Source organism: Varanus komodoensis, unplaced genomic scaffold, assembly GCF_004798865.1.
Source record: "Varanus komodoensis strain SLA01 unplaced genomic scaffold, ASM479886v1 scaffold46_1, whole genome shotgun sequence".
Classification (NCBI taxonomy): domain Eukaryota; kingdom Metazoa; phylum Chordata; class Lepidosauria; order Squamata; family Varanidae; genus Varanus; species Varanus komodoensis.
Genome location: NW_025336043.1, coordinates 828,735 through 850,197, shown reverse-complemented (window position 1 = coordinate 850,197; position 21,463 = coordinate 828,735). Strand labels below are relative to the sequence as shown.

The 21,463-nt window shown below is 49.0% G+C and overlaps 1 protein-coding gene across 2 annotated transcripts in view; it reads right to left on the bottom strand.

The window, feature by feature from the left end:
• The window catches only part of UACA (uveal autoantigen with coiled-coil domains and ankyrin repeats), a 48,889-nt gene that overhangs the window by 18,873 nt on the left and 8,553 nt on the right, over positions 1 to 21,463 (bottom strand). For both annotated transcript variants that reach the window (XM_044444825.1, XM_044444826.1), the window contains exon 2: positions 1,055 to 1,188. In XM_044444825.1, the coding sequence (XP_044300760.1) occupies positions 1,055 to 1,188 (134 nt within the window). The remainder of the gene's footprint in view (positions 1 to 1,054; positions 1,189 to 21,463) is intronic.

Here is a 21,463-nt window from a genome sequence, read left to right as displayed (position 1 = left end):
GGGAGCCGCCAGCCTGCCTCGACGAGTTGCTTGGTACAAATCGAATTTAAACATAAATCCAGCAGAACAACCCTTAGTATTTAAAGATCTCACTGCTTACAATTTAAAGACCAAAGGCAGCTTGCAGGGCTTAAGACTGCTATTCAAAACCGCTAAGGTTTGAGTATTTAGAGGGTTCTAAAATTACCACAAATATCTCCCCTTTTCTCATGTGTGAGTGTTGTAGGTCAGAATGAAACAAAAACTAATTTGGAAGAGGAATGGATGCTATGAGTGTAATATGAGCCACATGGGAACTGCACGGGTCTTTTCTTCTCAGCCCCAGCAAATCTAGGAAGCGGGTTCCTCTCCTCACCCCCCCCCTTTGACCCTTAACGGCACCCATTTTTTGGGAGCTGGCAAAGATTACCCAATTCCTTGCTCAGATCAGCTGTGTATTTCTTTGCAAACAAAGGAAGTGCTCTGTTTGTGTCGACCACGACAGGCCTGTGGCCAACATCTCCCACATTCCTGGGGAGGTGCTTAGAACCGAGATAATTCTTAGTTGATGCGTTACAAAATGTGCAGTAAATGCTAAGAAGCCTTCTTTGACCTAAACAGGTATTAAAGGGCATGGACCAGCTTTTGGTCTACTTAATCTTAGCAGGGCGTGTTGTAAAGTATTTGGGCGTACAAAAGGGCCTTTCCCCAAGACTTTTCTATAGATAGATACTTTGCGACCCCCAGTGAACTTGGTTATCCCTAAATACACTATAAATGTACAAATGTGAAATGTTCTTCCCCTGAACAGCAACTTTGTTTGAAACTTTGATGGCACATTTCCATCGCTCGAGGAGGATTACACAAAATAGCTCTTTGCCATGCTTCACACTGGATAAAACCCAGCAGAAATAACAGCATCCCTCAGAGAGATTGAGACTAAGAGCTCGGACCAGAAAGAGGCCCCCTCTCCAGCCCTCCCAGAAGCAAGTTGGGGTGGAAAAAGTGAGTTTGCTTGGAGGGTCACTCTGCAAGCCCAGAGCAGCTGAGCCCAAGATCCCGCTTTTCTACTCACACGGATCTCCCTTCCACATCGAGTTTGGTGGGGTTCACTCCCTTTTTAGCAAGGACAGAAGACAGCTTCTCCACATCGCCCCTTTCAGCCGCTTTCATCAACCGATCATCATATTTGTTCCAGTCCGCAGTCAACTGTGTGAAGATTACACAACAAGTGCGGTTAAAGCACAGGGGGTGGACATCTATCAGGAATACTAGGAAAGCATTCATTTTCCACACCAAGGTCACAACTCCTACAAGATGAGGAAAGAGGAAACAGTGTCAATCTGCCATGTAGCTGGAAGGAAATTTTTTAAAAATTGCAGGTATATTAAGGACTTGTTACTCCAAAATCAGTATCTTTAGCAGTCCATTGTCCATTAAGGTGCCGTTTATTCCTGGCAGGATACTAACAAGCTATCAGCAGCATAGTTTAAAGCGTGGGTCCTCACACTGCAGCCCAGGCGCCGGATCTGGCCCGTCATGCCCATCTGGGCCCGCCACGTGCGCGCCCACTGCCACCCACCTCGCTCCGCACGCGGGGAGGCAGCGCTCTGCTCGCTCGGAGAAAACGACCTCCAAGCAAGCGAGCCAGTGCCTCATGCGCCTGCCTCACAGCACATCCCCCCCCTCCCCCCCCCCGCGTGCACCACCAGCACCACCTTTCCGGCCCGCGCCCGGCACCTTTCAACTGGCCCCCCAGTTAAAAAGTTTGAGGACCCCTGGTTTAAAGGTTAGAGTTAAACCCAGTTTAACATATCTTTCGATTTCTTTGCTATGCAGAAGGCCCCAGACTAACTTAAAAGACAGACGAGGAGAATGGAGAGCATCTTGCAGCCTGGAAAGCCACCATCACCTAAAGGCAACAATGGGCTGAAACCAGCCTCTCCGACCGGTGAAGGGCCCTTTGCGCAGCAGGAGTTCCTCCCACCCCTGAACTCCCCAGTTTGTTCTGGAGGGGTTTGCAACCCAAGTGGATTTTAAGATAAAAATCTAGAAGGGCAGGATAAAATCAGTCAACAGCTCTTCCACCCAAGCGACCACTCCTTGGATGTCACCCCCGGTGCCCTCTGATGTGCTGGAATGCAAACCGCAGAGCCCTGCCGCGTTGGACGGCTGCGCTCCATGGACAAACAGCCTGATCTTGCCTGCAGCCGCTTCCTGTCTTCCTAGGACAGTTCTAGAATTCCGTTTTCCTGTAGAATTAGGCTTCTGCTAAAAAGAAGTAGCCTGAATGATCCATTCTCAAACTCAAGGCATCTTTTTCTGTTTCCTGAGTTCCCTGGTTTGAGTTAACTGGATTGCCAGACAGGCCAATGATTTTTTTTGGACTCTTCACAGCATTTATTGTTTTTAGGAAAGAAAAACTATTGCAAGCATGACTGGGATTTCAAGCAGTCTTCCTTCCAACTTCCAAAACAACCGCTCCCTCCCCTTTAGCCCACACACACCCAGCTCTCCTTTCAAAAACTGCAAAAGACCTGCTGGTTTTTGAACCAGAAGCTTTTCTACAGATAATGGCTGCATTTAAACAGCACAGGATTTTCTTTTCTTTTCTTTTTCGGATTCTTCCATTTCCCAGGCTACTTAATGTGCCATTTTTCTCCACACAGAAGTTAATCGCTATCTCAAGAGCACTCCATCTCCACAGATGAATGCTGGCAGAAGTAGTTTTGCTCTGAAAATGCACAGAAACAAAAAACAGCACACATGAAATTTCTTGGCCGAGTATGTCAAAAATATGAAAAGGTTATCCATGGTGCCATTCATACCATACAAGGTGCCTCCTTCTAGGTAAGCAAGCACAGCTCAGCTGGTCACGGGATTCTTTTCCCATGGGGAGTGACAGCCCCCATATGAACCAAGCTAAATATGCCACTCTCACTGGAGGGCTATTGTGTTGTGCAAACCGGGTGAGTCTGGGTTTTATGAGAATTAAAGTCTCGCATCACCCCGGAACAGACCACGGGTTACGCGAAGGTTGCTCAATCCCTGCTTAAGCCATGCCCCTCAGTTCTTGTGACCTGGCAACCCCAGAGCAGGCATGCCCACCCAGGCCCTGTGCATCCCACCTCAGTAAGGAACCCTTAACTGATGGATCATAGGAATGCCCTCACTGGGTCCAATGAACACCCCAGACCTGCAAAACTCTCAGACCGTACAGTGAGCCTGTCCATCCAAAGCATGAAATCACTTTTCTGCAGTGCTGCTATTTTGCAGAGAGGCAAAATTCAATACACACTTCGCTGGAGGGAAGAAACGGAGAGGGAGGAACCGGGTTTGCCATGCCTAGAGCAAATGCTAAATTAGTACCCCATAAACTTCCCCAGCCTGCTGGTTTTCTTCCTGTGAAATTGATTCCCACCACAGCCAGAAGCCCTGGGGAGAAACTGCCAGGGGGAGCGGAACATTCGCAGGGGAAAACGTCAGGCATAGGAAAACGAGACAGGCCACCTTCCCAGGCAACTACTTTTCCTACAGAAACGCCGTCCTCATTCCAGCACACCCTATTATTTCAGGTTTTTGCAGCTGATATAAACATAGAAACAGAGCAAGTCAGAAGGGACCTCCCGGGCGATCTAGTCTGACCCCTGGTTCCAGCCGGCTCCGCTCACGGCATGCCCGCTAAACTGCAACTGCAGGACAATTTAAGAGCATCTTTGCAAGGTGATGAAATTACGACAAGGCATTTTAAAGGTGGAAAGCATGAGAGATCCTGATCCGATTCAGCCACTCCCACTAGCATGTTCCTGCAGGTTTATGCGGCTGATAACCTGGCACAGGCCTAGCTCTGGAGGGCTTCCTATGGTGAGGATTCCTACCTGGCATGAAAGGGGCTAAGTGCTGGCATCACAGAATCATTGCACCCCCTTTCCAAGAAAAGACCTCTACATTACCCAGAGGAAAGAAATGTTTTGACCTCCTTCCCTAGATGCCCTTGACATGTTAAGCCTCAGGCAGTGAATGCTTCTTTTCATCAAAAACATAAGAAATAGTAAGTACTCCCAAGTACTGAGTACAAAAACAGCGGTTTTGCAAAAGGTTCCCATCGCAAGTTATCTATTTTGCAGTCACACAGCAGCAGGTTGGAATCAAACCGTCTTTCAAAACTGGTCTTGGAGGACTGCAAACAGAGAGTCTGCCATCTTTATCATGTTCAGATTGCAGTGAAAATTATTTCAAACATGAAACGCCCAGTAAATATTTTGGAACAGAAATCTGCAAACGTTCTGCACCAAGTGTGTCTATTTTACAAATTCCTCCAATCATTTGCAATGCAAAGCAGCTGCACATGAACCTAAATTTTCTTAGAGGAAGCATTCCAACGCTGCAACGCTCACTGCAATGCTGCAACGCACACCGCAGGCACAATGCAACTGGGGCAAAGCTTAAAGTTGCTCTGTCCAAAGCTTGGCCGGCTGTGCTACCCCGTTCAGGACATTGTCCATGGTACCTACTGCATTTTTAAGAGTACAGGAGAACCAGCAACTCATCCTAGACTTCCCGAGTCCCTGCTGCCAGGAGCGAATGAAGTACCCAACATTCAACGACAAGGAGAGACGCTGGAGGCTGCAGAAGCGGCTCCCTGAAACCTGTAATGTGGCGGCCCTCCTGCATGCATCATGGCCATCTGTCTCTTAGCGGGGAGCGGCAGTCCGGTTGTCTTCATCATCAGGTTCTTCCTCAGACTTCATAACTACTGGAGGTGGAACAGCTTCCCCGGCCGGCCCTGGCCCCGCATGGCGAGCGCAGCCTGGGGGCCGGCGGCTCCGGCTGCCCCTGCCTGGCGTCCAAGAAGGGAGCCCTACTCCGGCATGGCTGTGTTTTGGCTGTGTCTGTGCTTGGACAGCGACTACAGCCGTGGCGACTCAGACACAGTAAATATTGCCCTGCTCCAAAATAACCTGTAAACAATATGCAGACAGTCTCACACCAGTCCAGAGCTATTTTTTGACTTGCCTGGTACTTGATAGCTGAGTGATCAAAAGGAATGGCTAATAATACATTTGGTGCATGCTCAACCGGTGAGTAATACGTTATGGTTGCTGCTGGCCAGCGAAGCGAAAGTGCACAAGCTGTTCTTGCCGCAAGCGGGCAACAGCTCCCAGCGAAGGGCCTCCGTGGCATAAATACGCTGCGCCCAACTAGCTTGGGGCGGACACATTCTGCAGTGGGCCTCGAAGTGGCTGTGAAGCGGAGCGCTCGAGATGACGGTGGGAGCTATACGTGGTCCGGACACCTTCCCACCGCTGGCGTGATGCGCATCAAGCACAGTTCCAGCAGCACACAAGAGGAATGTAGGAGTCTATTTTGACAGAAGCATCTCCAATGTTAATTTAGAAGACACGCATGCCTTTGGTTTTTAAAAAAATAAAAATAAACCTCCTTTTACAAGCGCAAACGCCATTCTGAAAGCAAGGAGGTTTTAATTTACACTTGCTGCCAGGCTGTCTCCTTGCGTGCTAGTTGAGAAGCCCCATGGAGGCCTGTCAAAACGGTAAAGACATAACATGATGATTGACAGCGGTTATAGATGCAGGTCCCTTCCCCAATCTGCAGTTTAAGCAAGACATGTTCCTTAAAATGCCATCTTAGCCCATTTGGACAACATCGGATTTGACGTTTGCAGAACAAATGATCCAAACAGACTCCGCAAAATACGCTAGGCCTTTTCAGATTATTAAGACATCTGGCAGGAACTGAATAGATAATTTGCTAAGATAACCCTTCATGTAAAATTCCAGATAGTAGTTCAGGCCTTTGAAGAGACAGAAGGGTGGACTATTGAAGAATGTGTGTTCATTTCGGGGGCTAATTGTAGCTCCCGCACACACCTTCAAAAGAGTCATCAGTAGCAACAGTAAACATTTAAAAATAGAAGAAGCCCCTTGCTCACCAGGCCACAAAACGCTTGCCTAAATAAGGCCTTGCTCTGCTCCCAGTCGGGCACAGTTCGGAGTTCCAAAGCTGGGAAGGCCTCTTTGGTGGCCCCACCAGTGGCCTGGAGACATCATCCCCAAGAAAAATTTCCTTGGAGACTGCGGGGCACTCGAGAGAGAACTAGTCTCCGATGGAATGCCTCAAGCTTGGCACGCCAGGCTCCGCTGACATGGGCTCTGGCCTGGGTACCAGCCGGAGAGCAAGCGCCAGCATCCTGTCCTGCTGAGTGGAAACGCGCACTGGGGCAAGCAACCAGCTGCTGCCTTGGCTCTGGCAGCGGGGTCCCTGCTGTCCCTCAGGCGCCCGGTGGCCTCCGCCCACTTGTTCTCTCAGCCACCTTCCCAGCAAGGAACTAACCGGGGGTCCGCAAACTTTTTTCAACAGGGGGCCAGTTGAAAGGTGCCAGCAGCGCGCATGGGCCGGTGGGGCGGTGCCGGCGGTGCGCGCGGGCCAGGGCGGGGGCAGGAGGCGCACGTGAGCGCGGCGACGCAAGGCAAAGGCAGGCGCGAGGGGAGGCGAGGCCAGGGCGGGCACACAAGGCAGTGCCTGCTCACTCGGAGATCATTTTCTCCAAGCGAGTCCAAAACGATCTCCACATGGACAAGTCACCGCCTGTGCGTGGGGCAAGGTGGGCGGCGGCGGGCATGGCGAGTCCAAACCTCTCGGCCGGGCCGGATAAATGGGCATGGCGGGCCAGATTCGGCACACAGGCCGTAGTTTGAGGACCCATAATCGAAACACTCCGAACACAAGGTGCACTTTCCCACAATAGGCCGAACTTCCCGGAAGGCAGAAATGCATTCACTTCCCACAGCGTCACTCTTCTGTTGATGCTTCAAAGGGACTTCCCTAAACTACTATCAGGGTGGGATTTTCCTTAGAAGCATAGATTCCAGAAAGCCACCTGCAGCCCAACAGACATTTCACATGTGAAGACAGCATTCAAGCAGGGAAGAAACTGTGAGAATTAGAAGAATGTCGCATGGACAGGAGCAACACAACACCACCACAACTCAACTGCTTCTCTTAAAGAAATAAACAAACTCTCAAGGATATCCAAAATGCATTTGTTCACCAAAGTTGCTGTGATGTATCTTAATTCCTTCTGGCTGCATGTGCAGGCTGAACTTCATCCAATTTCAAGGACCTGGAATAAAATTGGCTCACTGGGAACTGCTGGATTGTATGGCAATAGCACTCTCTCTAGCAGACTGACCCATTAACCCTGAGCCCTCTTCAAGCTCTACAGGTTTTTGAATCCGAAGGAATAAATGTCAGGTATTTTACTTAAAAAAGATTCCTAAGGAACAAAGGAGACTTCTAGCCGGAAGACGGCAGAAAGTGCTTCACAGATAAACGGACAAGTCTTTCACACGTAACACTTTACAAGCATGGAAAATCCTGAAACTGATGCCACTGTATACACAATAATGTATTTTAATGGATTGTTGTAAACCACCCAGACAGCTTCAGTGAATGGGTGGAATAGATAAATATGTATAGTATACGAAATTATAAGCTCCAAAGTTCAGGGTTACTGTTGCAAAGGTCTGCCCAAACTGTCCGGCTGAAAATTATCTTCCAAACAACACTCCTACCTTAGTCCAATAGCTTCTGCCCAACACTGAGAACTGTTTTGTTCTAAGGAGGTACTGGCAACTTCTTTCCAATAGTGTGGTTTGTTAAGCCAGAACTCCAGGCTTATTTTTAAGTGATAATGTGAAAAATACTTCCAATGGTGTTTAGAGAATTGACTGTTCCTAAAGTTGTTTTGAAATTAGAGGTTATTTTAATGTTATTTGTTTATTATTTGGCTGACACTTGTAACAGCAACAGTGGAAAGTGCTTTTTCAGTTTACATTGTTAATTTTGATGTTATCCTTGGTTTCATTATTGTTTACCATTGTTGTCCCATACTTTTGGGAGACTTCAGTGAAAGAAGCAAAGAGATAATATAAATAAACAAGAGCAATCAGTTGTATGCATTGTGCCCAAGAGTGCAGATTAGTAAGTGAGATGAGGCAGGATGTTCTAGTATTACCAAAGACGCTGGGAAGGGCACAGTACTGCCGCAAAATACGGAGGACCTGGTGCTACCAGCAATAAAGACTACTAATGGGTTAGTCTTCTAGAGGTGCAGATTTTGTAGTTCCTCAACTACCAGAGCACCCAAGGCTGGCACTATACGTGACCAATTTTTTCCTTCATTCCATAGACATGACAAGTTATACTACACTAGGCATGAGCAAAGGATAACTATAGTATGTACTCTAAACCTGAGAAAAATGACAACAAATACTTTGCAGTACGAATGCCTCAGTTCACGGCCAACTTGGGTCGCAAACAGAAATTTCAGAAAAAAATTTGCCTCAGGTCACAAACTCTGCATCAGGTGATGATTGCGATAGTCTTCCCTGCTTGAGCGTGACCACAATCGCACCTGTCTATGGCAGCGATCACAGTTGCACTCATGTTGGGAACACGGGTGCGAGCGCGGTCGTGCTGGGGGCGGGGGAGAGGGCCACAATCTTTGTTGTTCTTTGTCACTTTGCTTCAAATTTTTGTGATTAAAAAAAAAAAAAAGTTACAGAACGGATTAACCTTATTTACATTGAACCTTATGGGGAAATTTGACTTCGCTCACAACCAATTTGGGTCGTGACCAAAGTCATGGAATGGATTATGTTCGTGAGCCAAGGTACCACTGTACTTAACCATCTTCACTTTTCACTGTAAGATGATCACTCCTGCAATTAATGACTCGTATCAAGGGGAAAAGGCAATTAGTGTTCAGTGCATGGGTTTGTACATCACGTGACCTGACCCTGGCAATAAACCACCATGGGATGCGGGTTGCCTGAGAAACTCACAGAGGTTGCAAAGAGACAGAAACATAGAAACAGAGCGGCCTATCCTTGAATGCCCTCACCTTGAAAGCCTTCAACCACCTCCCGTGGAAGCCCATTCCGCACCCGCGGGGTCCCGACTGTCAGGAAGTGCTTCCTGGCATCTGAATGGAGCCTGGGTTCCCTGAGCTTCACTTCATTGGAGCGCGTCCTGCCTTCCTCTGCAGGGGAGGACAGGTCTCTGCCCACCTCCGTGTGACACCCCCTCACATACCTGTATGTTGCCAACAGATCCCCTCTGAGTCTCCTCTTCTCCAGGCTGAAGAGACCCAGTTCCCTCAGTCTCGCCTCATGCGGCATCCCCTGCAAACCGGCCACCAACCTTGTGGCCCTGCGCTGCACTGACTCTAACCTGGCTATATCCTTCCTGTAATGAGGGGCCCAAAACTGAGCACAATACTCCAGTTGCGGGCTCACCAGAGTCGTATAGATTGGTAGTAACACCTCTCTCAATCTAGAAGCCACACTTCTGGCTCTGCAACCAAGGGTGGCGTTCACCCTCTTGGCCGCCGCATCACACGGCTGACTCATGTTCAGCCTGCAGTCGACCAGCACCCCGGGGTCCCTTTCGCAAGCACTGCTCTCCAGCCACTTGTCCCCTAACCTGTACTTATGACACCCATTCCTATGCCCCAAGTGCAGGACCTTGCACTTATCCACACTGAACGCCGTCCTGTTGTCTCCTGCCCACTTCCATAGTCGGTCCAGATCCTTTTGGATCTGGAGTACCTGCTCCTCAGTTGTGGCCACTGCTCCAGTTTTAGTGTCATCTGCGAATTTGATCAGCAGACTGTTCACCCCTCCTTCCATGTTATTGATGAAAAGCTTAAACAGTATCGGCCCCAGGACAGAGCCCTGGGGGACCCCGCTTGTCACGGGCTGCCATCCCGATGATTCCCCACTAACGGTTACCCTCTGCTTTCGGTCTCTGCCTGAGATACCCTCTGCCTGAGATGACCAAGCTCACAGGCTGTTCCACCACATTTCCCCCTCGGTCTCCCACAGGTACCCTGGGGAAGTTGCAGGAGAACCAACTTCTCAGAATATGATCCTCAGAAAACTTTGAAATGCATGGAACCAATTCAGACCTCTAGCCAGGGCAGGCTCTCCCCTCCCTCACAGCCTACTGCTTGGGAAGGAAGAAGGGGAGAAAACAGAAAGGGAGCATTGCAGTGGGAATGGAACAGGCAGATATTGTGAAATTTTAGAGTTTAATAGCAGTGCACACACCCTTTTAAAAACATTCCACATTGTCAGAAAACAGAAATTAGCAGCACTGAAAAGTACCTGATTTTGTTTCAAGATGAGAAATTCACTGAGATTCCCAAGAACATCTCCAGGCTTTTCAAAGTGCTTAGTTGCCAGTGGTTTTGGTAGCAGACAAGACTTGACCGTTTGTGGAAATGTATTTTTAATACACTTCTCTAAATTGTCCCATAGAATGGCAGGCAAAAGCTCCTGGCTACAAAGGGAGAACAGCAGTGTCCTGGACACAAACCTCCACCTTTCTACTGAGGACTGAGGACAGAGTCACATTTCCCGCGAAAGTTGCACTCAAACACTTTAAAGAATCATCCAGCTCCCTTTTCCCTGCAGTTTTTGGTCTGAGGTCGTGCATGCAGAATGTGTGCTTTTCCTATCCCTTTGCACTGTTTTTGCTGGTTCAACCTTGTAGGATTGTTGGTCTCAAAGCAGAGCTGCAGGTTTCTCAACAGGACATGGTAGCACAGATTTTCAACTACATTCCAACCTTCACAACATCTGCCTGAAACAGAGGCTGAGTAGATGGCATACACACTCGGGGTGGTGCAAAACGGAGGATGCCTGGCAGAAACAGCAAATCAGTCCTCAATCTCGGCATATTTCTTTGTGCACCACAAATGCACAGGGATAGCACCACCCTCTGTTCATAATCTCGTAACGGGGGGGAGCGCATGTGGGTTTTCGCTCTGGAATACGTTTGTGTATTCATTGCACGATGTGTTCTTCCCATTTGTGCAGATAAGTAGCTTGTATGGAAACCCAGATACCAGAAACCAACACTGACTACAAAAACAGGAAATCCTTTCCTGGCAACTGGTCCGATGAGATCAGCAGCACTGAGCCACAGAATGGTCCTAACAGACCCGCAAGGCCCTCAATTCCAACTTCCACAGAAGGGGCGGCCCACTGCACTCCCCACAGGGGTGACGGGGGGCCTCCCCGGAGCAGCTACACTGCAAGCAACTTTGCAGGAAAAATCGGGAATGCTCACTTTACAAGGTGTGTGCTACACACAGCCTTGTTTTCAAGTGGAGGTTGCCCCTTTTGTGGCTGCACCAATGAATTTCAGCAGTGAACTGCTAATCTTTTTGCTGCTGTGGGAAATCCAGTGGTACCACAAAAAGGGCTAGGCAGAAATGCTTGTGACAGTGTCATGCCTAACGACTGTGTTGCTTAGGACTACCATTAACGGCTCCTGTACTGTCCATCGCCTGCGTATCTTTGAAGTTGTTTAGAATAAAAGGCTTTACACTTTTATTGCCTGAATCTGTGTAATCAGGAAGAGTGCCCCGGCCTCACGACAGCTTGCCCCCGCCCCTCCTCGACGCTCCACTGTCCACAAGAGTGTTGTAACTCACATGGCCCGGCGAAGGTTTTATTGGAGCAGCTCAGGGATGGATCCCACAGCTCAGGCTGCCCCCCGGAGATCAAAGTTCTACAAGATGAGAACATCCTTTTGAGGGCTGAAACTGAAGCAAACGAGGAGATTGTTTGCATGCTGAAGTTGCTTCACTCCGAGCAGCGGTGTCTACAGAAGCGGCGGCGCCCTCCCCCCCCCAGGCTTCGGAGGTAAAGTTGAAATGATGCCCAGTAGAGCCGCCTCCCAAGTCTGATGGGAAGAAAGAAGGATTTACAACTTTCAGGGTGCAATATGAACTATATATGCATCTTCGCCAAAATGATTTCACCGAAGAGAAGACCAAGGTAGGCTTCTTAATCAACCAGCTTCTGGGGCGGCTGCTTGCTAGGCAACTGTGAGACTGGTGGCTCAAGACCCCATTTTGAACGATGCAGCAGCTTTCCTGAATGCCTTGGGACTCTTTCTAAGCGTGGGGGCGCGCAAGGGAAAGGCCGCCCGTGAAGTTGAACGCCTGCGGCAGTGAGCGGGTTCAGCTGCTGCTTACACGACTCAATTTCAACTTTTGATGAATGACTTGGGATGGAATGAGGAAGCCTTGATGGTACAATATTGAGAGGGTCTTAGGGGGGTGATTTTGGATGTATTGGCCTGATCCTCCCCCCCCCGCCCCGCGCAGAAAGTTTACAAAAATTGATGCTTGTGGCAATTCCAATTGACACACAGCTTACTGAGCAGGCAAAAGAAAGGCAAGAAGGCTGCTCTGGCCCGTTGCCATGTGGAGAGAGGTGGTTTCCGTGGACGGAGGCCAGGCCTCACTGGTCTTCACCTGATTACTACGTTGCCGAGGCGACAGCCCGGCCTGGGCCTGAGCCCGAGCCTGAGCCCATGCAGCCAGGCCCTGCATTCCAGGAGGGGAGATTGATTACCGCCGTGATACTGGACTGTGCTTTACTTGTGGACAAGGAGGGCACCTGGCTCGCTCCTGCTCATGGAATAAGCAGGAGGGAAACTTCCAGTCCCAGCGTCGTTAAGCACCGTGACGCTGGGACCCATGCCAGGACCCCAGTGGTGCCCTGCCCCTAGAGGGCCTCCTTCAGCCCAACACCTGCTGATTGACGTTACTTTGCAGACACCTCCTCTGCCTGAAACACCGGCCACAGCCTTGACTGACAGCGGTGCCACTGCTTCATTTATGGATGAGAATTTTGCTGAAAAGCACTCCTTTCCAGCGTCATTGCTGCCATCTCCCCTCCGAGTGGATTCAATTCAGAGGCAGCCACCGCAGGGGGGCCCATCCTCACGCCAGTCTTCCCCATTGACCCTGCAGACTGGTAAGCATCATGAACAGGCTCTGTTCTTATTAGTAAAAGATTTGCAATATCTGGTACTACGCATGGACTGGTTAGTTAAACATGAACCTCAAATAGCGTGGGACTCTGGGCAAATACAATTTAACTCCGAGTTTTGCACCCTCCGTCGCTTTGGCTCTTCCACGCAGCCACCTCCAAACTCACCCAACATCCCGCACCACTCTGCCTCCTCAGTATCAAGACTTTTGGGATGTCTTTGATCCCCAGGAGGCTGACAAGCTGCCTCCCCAGCGCGCTTGTGATATGGAAATCCACTTACAGTCAGGGGCCACCCTCCCTGTTGGCAGACTGCGGCCCTTGTCCCCCAAGGAGCTGCAAGTACTCAAAGAATTCATTTCTATCAATTTGAAAAAAGGTTTCATTTGTCCATCCTCTTTGCCCACTTTGGCCAAGCCCCTAATTGTTCCCCAGAAAAATTAAGACGAACCTAGAGTTTGTATCATTTCTGCCATCTAAATTCGATTACCATCCCCAATATACATTCCATACCTTTGATCTCTGAGATTTTGGAATGGGCCACGCAGCTGTTTTTACTAAGTTGGATCTCCAAAACACCTACAATTTACTCCACATCCACCCTAGATTCGAACCTTTGACTGCATTTGCATCCTGTTGTGGCACGTATGAATTTACCGTTTTGCTTTTTGGGCTCACGGGCGCAGGCGCAGCATTTACGCAGTTGATAAATGAAGTTTTTCACGACTTTTTGGATGACTTTTTGATTGCATACTTGGATGATTTGTTGATTTTCTCCAGTGGCCCGGAGTCCCATGCGCACCACATGCGAGCAGTCCTCCAATGCATGCGAGAGAATCGCCTCTCTGCTAAGCTAGAAAAATGTGAATTTCATACTACTTCCCTGATGTATCTCAGGTATCGAATTTCTTGGAATGGATTACAGATGGATCCCGAGAAAGTGCGTGCTGTACTGTCTTGGCAACCGCCTCGTACGAAGAGGGAGCTGCAAAAGTGTTTGGGTTTTGCTAACTTTTATCGCCGGTTTATACCTCACTTCTCGTTTGATGGCCCCTTTGACAGACCTTTTGAAAGAGAAGAGACGGCAACTGAATTGGCCTACTGAGGCAGCAGAGGCTTTTGCCGCCTTAAAACACCATTTTGCTTCAGAAAACCATCTAATTCACCCCGATACATCTGTTCCTTTTGTGCTGCAAACCGACACTTCTGACAGAGCTATAGGGGCGGTTCTTTCACAACAAGGAGGAGGGTACAGCAGTGACCTCAGGCCTGTGGCATTTTACTCCCGCAAACTCACAAGTTCAGAACAGAACTACACTATTTGGGAGAAGGAATTGTTGGTGATAAAAGCGGCCCTGGAGGAATGGAGACATTTGTTGGAAGGGGTGTCTCACCCAGTCCTCATAAGAACTTGGTCCATTTCACCTCAGCTAAGATCCTCAACCAAAGACAAGCACATTGGGCATAGTTCTTCGCACGTTTTCGTTTCCACATAGAGAATATTCCACCATCAAAGAACCTCCTAGCAGATGCACTGCCCAGGAAACCTGAGTACTTTGAGGGCAATGAAGCGCACACTGAGCCTGCCCCTATCTTACATCCTGAAATGATTGCGTCAGTCACTGCTTCGACCTCTTGACAGGCGGACCTTCTCCGGGCCCAACAGGCCAACCCCTTTGTCCGGGCCAAGAGGGGGGAAAGGCAGCGAGGCACTCTACCTTCTGTTAATAACTTTGAGAATGGTTTATTGTTATATAACCAAGCTGCGTACATTCCATTGCCACTCAGAGAACGAGTGTTGCAACAGTGCCACGATTCCCCCTCCGCGGGTCATTTCGGGGTTTATAAGACTTTGCATACGGTAACCAGGGACCTTTGGTGGCCTTGCATACACTATGATGTCAAGTCTTATGTTCTCTCATGCCCCACTTGTCAATGGGCCAAATGTCAGCCTGGCAGACTCTCAGGGTTGCTACAACCTCTGGGGACCCCTCCTGGCCCCTGGCACACTGTTTCTCTGGATTTTATCACGGATTTGCCCCCATCTAGAGGCTGTACCACCATATTGGTCGTCACAGACTTATTCACCAAAATGGCCCATTTTATTCCTTGTACAGGCCTTCCCTCAGCCAAAACCACAGCCTCTCTTTTTGTAGCTCATATTTATAGACTACATGGGCAGCCCCTTGCATTAATTTCTGACAGGGGCACTCAGTTCATCTCCCAGTTCTGGAGGGAACTCCTTTCCTTGCTCAAGGTCGAGTTGTGTCTCTCTTCAGCACATCACCCTCAAACAGACGGCCAAACGGAGCGTTTGAACACAACCCTTGAGCAATATCTCCGTTGCTATGTAAACTACCAGCAAGATGATTGGTCCTCTTTCCTTCCCTTGGCAGTGTTTGCTTACAACAATTCTGTGCATGCTTCCACCCAGCAAACTCCCTTCTTTGCCAACCTGGGATACCACCCCCGTGCGTTTCTCTCCGCGCTTCCTGCTGCCTCCGTTCCTGCTGCTGGAGATTTTCTGCATGACTTGGTTTCCATACAGTCTTTGCTCAAGGAACAGTTGAATCGTGCCAGAGCTGCTTACAACGAGGTTGCTGACCGACACAGGCAACCAGGGGTTCCACTCCGTGCGGGCGACTGGGTTTGGCTGTCTGCTGAATTCCTCCCCCTTTCTGTGCCTTCTCACAAATAGGCCCACAAGTACGCAGGGCCCTTTAGGATCGTCGCCCAAATCAATCCAGTGGCCTTTCGCTTGGCTTTGCCGACTCTATGAATACAGTCCATCCTGTTTTTCACCGGGCGCTCCTTTCCCCTGCCCCCCTTCCTCACCCCCTCTGCTCTCAGGTGCCCCCGCCTCCGGTGGATGGCGAAGAGGAATTTGAAGCCGAGGAGATTCTTGACTCCGGGTTTCGCAGGGGGCGATTGCACTACCTTGTGCACTGGAAGGGCTACCCCCTGAAGAGCACCGTGGGGAGCCAAGTGACCACATACATGCCCCCTTACTCCGGAGGCAATTTCACGCTCGCTTTCCCCACTAGCCCAGTGGCAAATGCCCTTTGCCCCGCCGGGGGAGGGGAAGTCGTGGAGGGGGGAGTAGTGTCGTGCCTAACGACTCGGAGGAGTCATTCGCACACACGAGGGAGAGAGAGAAGCTCCCAGTGAGAGTCAGGCTTTAGAGCAAGAAGATTTCCACTTGGTGCCCACGGCACAAGCGCCTCCCCCCGCCACCCGACTCCGACGAAGTTTTGGCCCAGCTTGCAGAAATTGCTGAGCAGAGTGTGGGACAGCCTGTTGCCATGGAGGATGCCCAGCTGAGGAGAAGACTTCGGCACTTGAGCCAATTAGAAGAGAGGCAAAGTCAAAGAAGGAGGGAGAGGAGTTCATCTAACCTTCGTGGGGAGGGGCGTTTGTGTAGGGTTAAGAGTGTGTCATAAATTTGAGATAGGTCAGAAAGGAGGGGGCAACTGTGTTGCTTAGGACTACCATTAACGGCTCCTGTACTATCCATCGCCTGTGTGTCTTTGAAGTTGTTCAGAATAAAAGGCTTTAAACTTTTATTGCCTGTATCTGTGAGCCGCCCCGAGGTTTCAGCGAATGGGGAGGCATAGAAGTCCCCTAAATAAATAAAATTTGTGTGAGTAATTAGGAAGAGTGCCCTGGCCTCACGGCAGGCAGGCAAGCTGCCCATCCCTCTTCAATTCCAAGCACTCACCTTGGCAGCTTCTGGCACAGCAATGCTAGAATCTTTCCTTTATAAGTTGACCCCACCGACATGGGCCTACTCTGTGCTAAGCTGGATGCCACTAAAGTTCTTGCAGAAAACACAGGAGAAAATAGACAGCCCCCCACCCCCCGGAAAAGAGCTAAACAACTGCTTTTATTGGCATTTACCCTGCATTCACTCTTTTGCCATGATCTGGCAAAAGAGAAGAGCATTCCAGGTAGATTAAAGCCTCATGAGAGAAAACGGGCCTTCCCTGCTATGTGTGGGAGGGAAAGAACTCACAGCTCTTGCCCAGCTGCGGCTTTTCAAACGGCTGGAAGCTTTCTCTGTTTATTGCCCAGCTCAAGAAGTGTGTTTTACAAGTATACTATCTCTGCCATGTGAATAAAGATAATTTTCCTTACATTAACTTTCAAAAGTCAGCACGAGATGGCTTCTTGTGGATGGAATCTGTTTCAAGGAAACACCCATCTGCAACAACAGGGGAGTTTCACATACTCCTCCTCTAGCCACAGGAAAGCGGAGTTGGATGTTTATACGATCATGTGCGTTTGAAGTTCTGTTTTCACAGAAAGAGACCCCCACGCATCCCACACACAGGGGGACAAGAAAAATTAAATCCAGCTGATATTTATATGCCATCACCAGTGTTTTCAAGAGCACTCCCTTGCCTGTTATAAATTAAAATGCAAAATGGAAACATCCCATTCACAGGAAAACCAGAGCAGCTCAGCAATCGATCCAATTTAGAAGCCCCCCGCAGGAGTGTGGCAACACGCCGTTTTCCCCCCAGGGACCAGGGCCAGCCAAGGAACCCCACTTCCAACGGGAGGGTAATCAGGAAGAAGCAAAAACACCTGTGTCAAAGGCGGCACACAGCTTATTGCGAAACAAGAGAGCAGCACACAAACACGGGAAGTGGAGCGGCCACGCCCCTTCTCTGCGGCCGCACCGGTTCCTGGCGAAGGCGAGGGGGTGCTCTCCGGGCCGCTGGACTCCCCCAGGTCAAGGATGTGCCCATTCCGCCCGTTTGAGCTCCTCTCGCCCAGCTTCAGAAGCTGTCGGCACACAGGCTGCGGCGCTCCAGCCCCAGCCCGGGAAGGCACAAGCTGCCTCGAGCCAAGCAAACGGCCTTGTTCGCACAGCAAAAGCGGCCTCGGTCTGGGGAAGGCGAGGAGGAGGCAACTGGGGGGCCTGATCTCGCTTGCTCAGCCTAACGAGCTTTGGCATCACTACCGCTACCGGGGCCTTTGGCCTTTGGGCACTGGTAGAGTTTGCTGCACTACGGCCTGAACCTTGATGACCTCCTGGCCATTCTTCCGACACACACACATTACGTTCCAGGGCAGAATTACAGTCCTGCAGCGACAGCTATGCTAGGCAGGGAATACCTGAAGCTGTCTTCTGACAGTTCTGAACCACTCGGGCTGTCTCTTGACTGCACAATTCTCAAGCAGCTGTGGGGTCCCCCAAGACCGCTGTTAATGGGGGTGCTGGGGCAGCACCTGGGATCTTTGGTGGGCGAGCAGGTGCTCCGAGGCTGACCCATGCACTCCCTCTCACTGGGGAGCAGCCCTGTCTTGGCACCGCACACCAAAGCTGCAGAAAAGCAGGTTTAAAATCAGTTCTCCACCCTGCAATTAACACAGGCAAGTCTCGACGCATTTACTGACTAACAGCACTTCTTTCCAGGTACGGATCTTTTCCCCTCAGCATTGTGTAAGCATCCGTTGCCTACACAGAAATAAAAACAGTAAACAACCCAGTAAAACATGTTTCCAAAAAGCCACTAATACAGAACAGCAGCAACTTCTGAAGCTTTTTCAAACATACAAAACTAATAACTAGCAGTTCTCTGAAAGACTTGGTCCAACAACACATCACACAGACACCAAGAACTCTACAACCGAACCATGACTTTCCTGGAGCGTCCTCATTTTGCTCAAGTAAAACTGAAGACCCAATGTTTTTCAGAGCTTTTCACCTGCTTAAAGGGAAGTTAAACAAATAGATATAGTACTGCAAACACTGTTCCAAGGATGGTATATTTCCTTTGGCAAATCATCTAATGCCAACACAGATAATGAGCAGCGTCCAAAGTCAGTCCTCTGCAGAGCAGATCAAATGCAATGAATGGGATTTACCTTAGTCAGGCCTAACTTAAGTTCCATTCATTTTAAAGGTTCTTTTCCACATAGCTCTAACACTTGGTGCTACCCGATGCACGCATCTGCATGGATTTATTTTTATAATTATCTGCTGGTACACTGGAAAGGTTTTGCCAAAACACTGTTCGAATAAAATAAAAACCAATTATCAGATGTAAGGGAAAATGCCAAGAAGTGCTGGGGATACCAACAGTACTTCACCACCGCTGTTCCTGTGATATTTATGGTCTTCCACGTTAGCATTTCCCTCAATGGGAGCATCTTAGTTGTTCTGGTCATCCAAGAATGTAGGAACTATACCCCTTTTGGGAGTTCAACAGGCCTGTGAAGGACATGGCATTTTTTAGGAGATTCACTCATAGGGTCACCTGAAGTCAGAGATCACTTGAACAGACATATCCATCACCACGACGCTGTACCCACACCTTGCCAATCAAGGACAGAATATGCCAGCCTAAAGGAATGGTTTGCAGGAGAACTAACACTCTCTGTACTGTTGGCATTATAGTTGAGCCACCTTTCCCCCAATTCAATCGTGCTTGGGAGTCAGCAGTCTTTGCAACACTTTTTGGTGAATCCGGGGTTAGCAAGAACAATGCCCATTCATTGTGCTGGGAACCATGTGGCCAAATTCAACCTCGCAGGCCAAACTGCACTAGAGAAACAGCTAAGCCAAATAAGAACTGTGATCAACATCCTTGTAAACATTTTTATTTACTTGCCTGTTATTAATGAAAAGTTATGGGAGCAGAAACATCTGGTATACCAGTAAATGTAACTTCTAAATAGAAAAAAAAACCCTAAACGATGGCCCAAGATGAAAGATCATTGTTTCCAAAGGGCACTGAATAGGAACAGCTGCAGAATTTGCTGTTGCATTTCCATTAGCCTGTGCTGTAATGATGGGCGTAAAGCTTCAGAATGCCTCCATTTTTCTATTTTCTAATGCAAGTTCGCACTCAGGCAGAGATAGCAATATGCAATTGCCAAAGTCTCATCAATGACTTTGGAAGCAAAACAGCAAGAGAACTTTCCCTTCTGCTACCACTCTGTCAAGATTTTGCTTCTTGTAGTCTCATTCAGAAATAGGTTCAAAATTACTTTTCTCCACAATATAGAATTTCCAGGGCAAAATCCAGCTGCAGTTGGAAATCCTCTTGGTAAGAAGCACTTCTGGACCAAAGTCCAGCAATTGCCAGAAAGCCGAACTTTATGTGTAGCCAGGTAATTCTCTTTATGGTTGTGATAAAGTTATAGTTCCTCTAATGGTTAGTAGGATGAAAGTCTCCTCCTCTGACTTTGGTCTAAGATCTGCACTCAATGCCCCCAGTCTCTCCCATTGTTCCACATCTTTTGCCCCATCACATGTGTTTTGTATGCAAATTCTGATCCCCCTGCATCCCCTGCTCTTGAAGGGATTCTCCTCTGGATTACGACACCTACCAACCTGATCAACTTGGTTTATAATCTTACTCCAAGTTCACAGGTAAGCTGAAAGATCTAGCCCTGAAGTTATGAAAGAATCAAAGTGCTTTACCAACAAGTGCAGACATTTCCTGTAGGTTGTTGGCGACATGCAGGTATGTGAGGGGGTGTCACACGGAGGTGGGTAGAGACCTGTTCTCCCCTGCAGAGGAAGGCAGGATGCGCTCCAACGGAGCAAAGCTCAGGGAGCCAAGGTTCCGTTTGGATGCCAGGAAGCACTTCCTGACAGTCAGGACCCCGAGGGTGTGGGATGGGCTTCCCCGGGAGGCAGTTGAGGCCCCATCGGTGCGGGTGTTCAAGGACAGGCTAGACATGCACATGGTGGGCATGTCGTGAGCAGAGCCGGCTGGTGCCGGGGGTCAGACTAGATGGCCCGGGAGACCCCTTCTGACTCGCTCTGTTTCTATGTTTCTTCATCCTTTCACCTCCTACAGTAGATAACTAATCATGGAAACTATCCTGATGTCTCTCTGGCTTCCCTGCACCCTTGGAAATGCCCTAGCCAGATAGCCAAAACCCCAAAATGTTGGTGGGAGGACAGAGACAAAGTCTACCTCCACCTATCCTGGCACCCTACACAGGATGACCATAAGCCTCTGAATTCAGGAGCTTGAGGTCAAGGGCTAACCCACTGCACTCCACCCTAAATTTATGTTAGGTTTTTTAAAGGCAATGTGCTAGCTAGCAGAAACCTGACAGCCACTGCCTCAGAATGTATTTTGGAATCAGAAGATGAAAAACACCCTTTGCACTCAAATTCAACATTAACTACTCAGCTTCTAAGAAGTCACTTTCTTCAACTACCTGTCAGAAAACACCAATAACCTTTCCCTGAAGAGCTGGGCTGGGGAAGCAGGAAGTTACATGCCACATGAATTTATTGGGTGTTTTAATACAGGCTAAAAAAATATTTTATTTCTTAGCATAACCTCTGTTTTGATATCGCTTTGCATCTCATTTTAATTTTTGCATGCCTGTGGACAATTAAGTAAAGTTAACTCTGGTGACGCAAGTTACTTTCATAAGCCATAAGGTCCTGCAGACAGGTAGGTCAGGGGTCTGTTCTATGTAATGCTGAACTCCTCTTGAAGGAGCTAGGCTGGGATTAATCCCAGAACCCTCTTTGTACCTTGACCTTGGTGGCTAGGAGTGTCTTTTATGAGCTTCAGCTGATGCCAACAAGTACAGCTATTCCGGGACAACCACTGCGGTTCCAGCACTGGGAACTA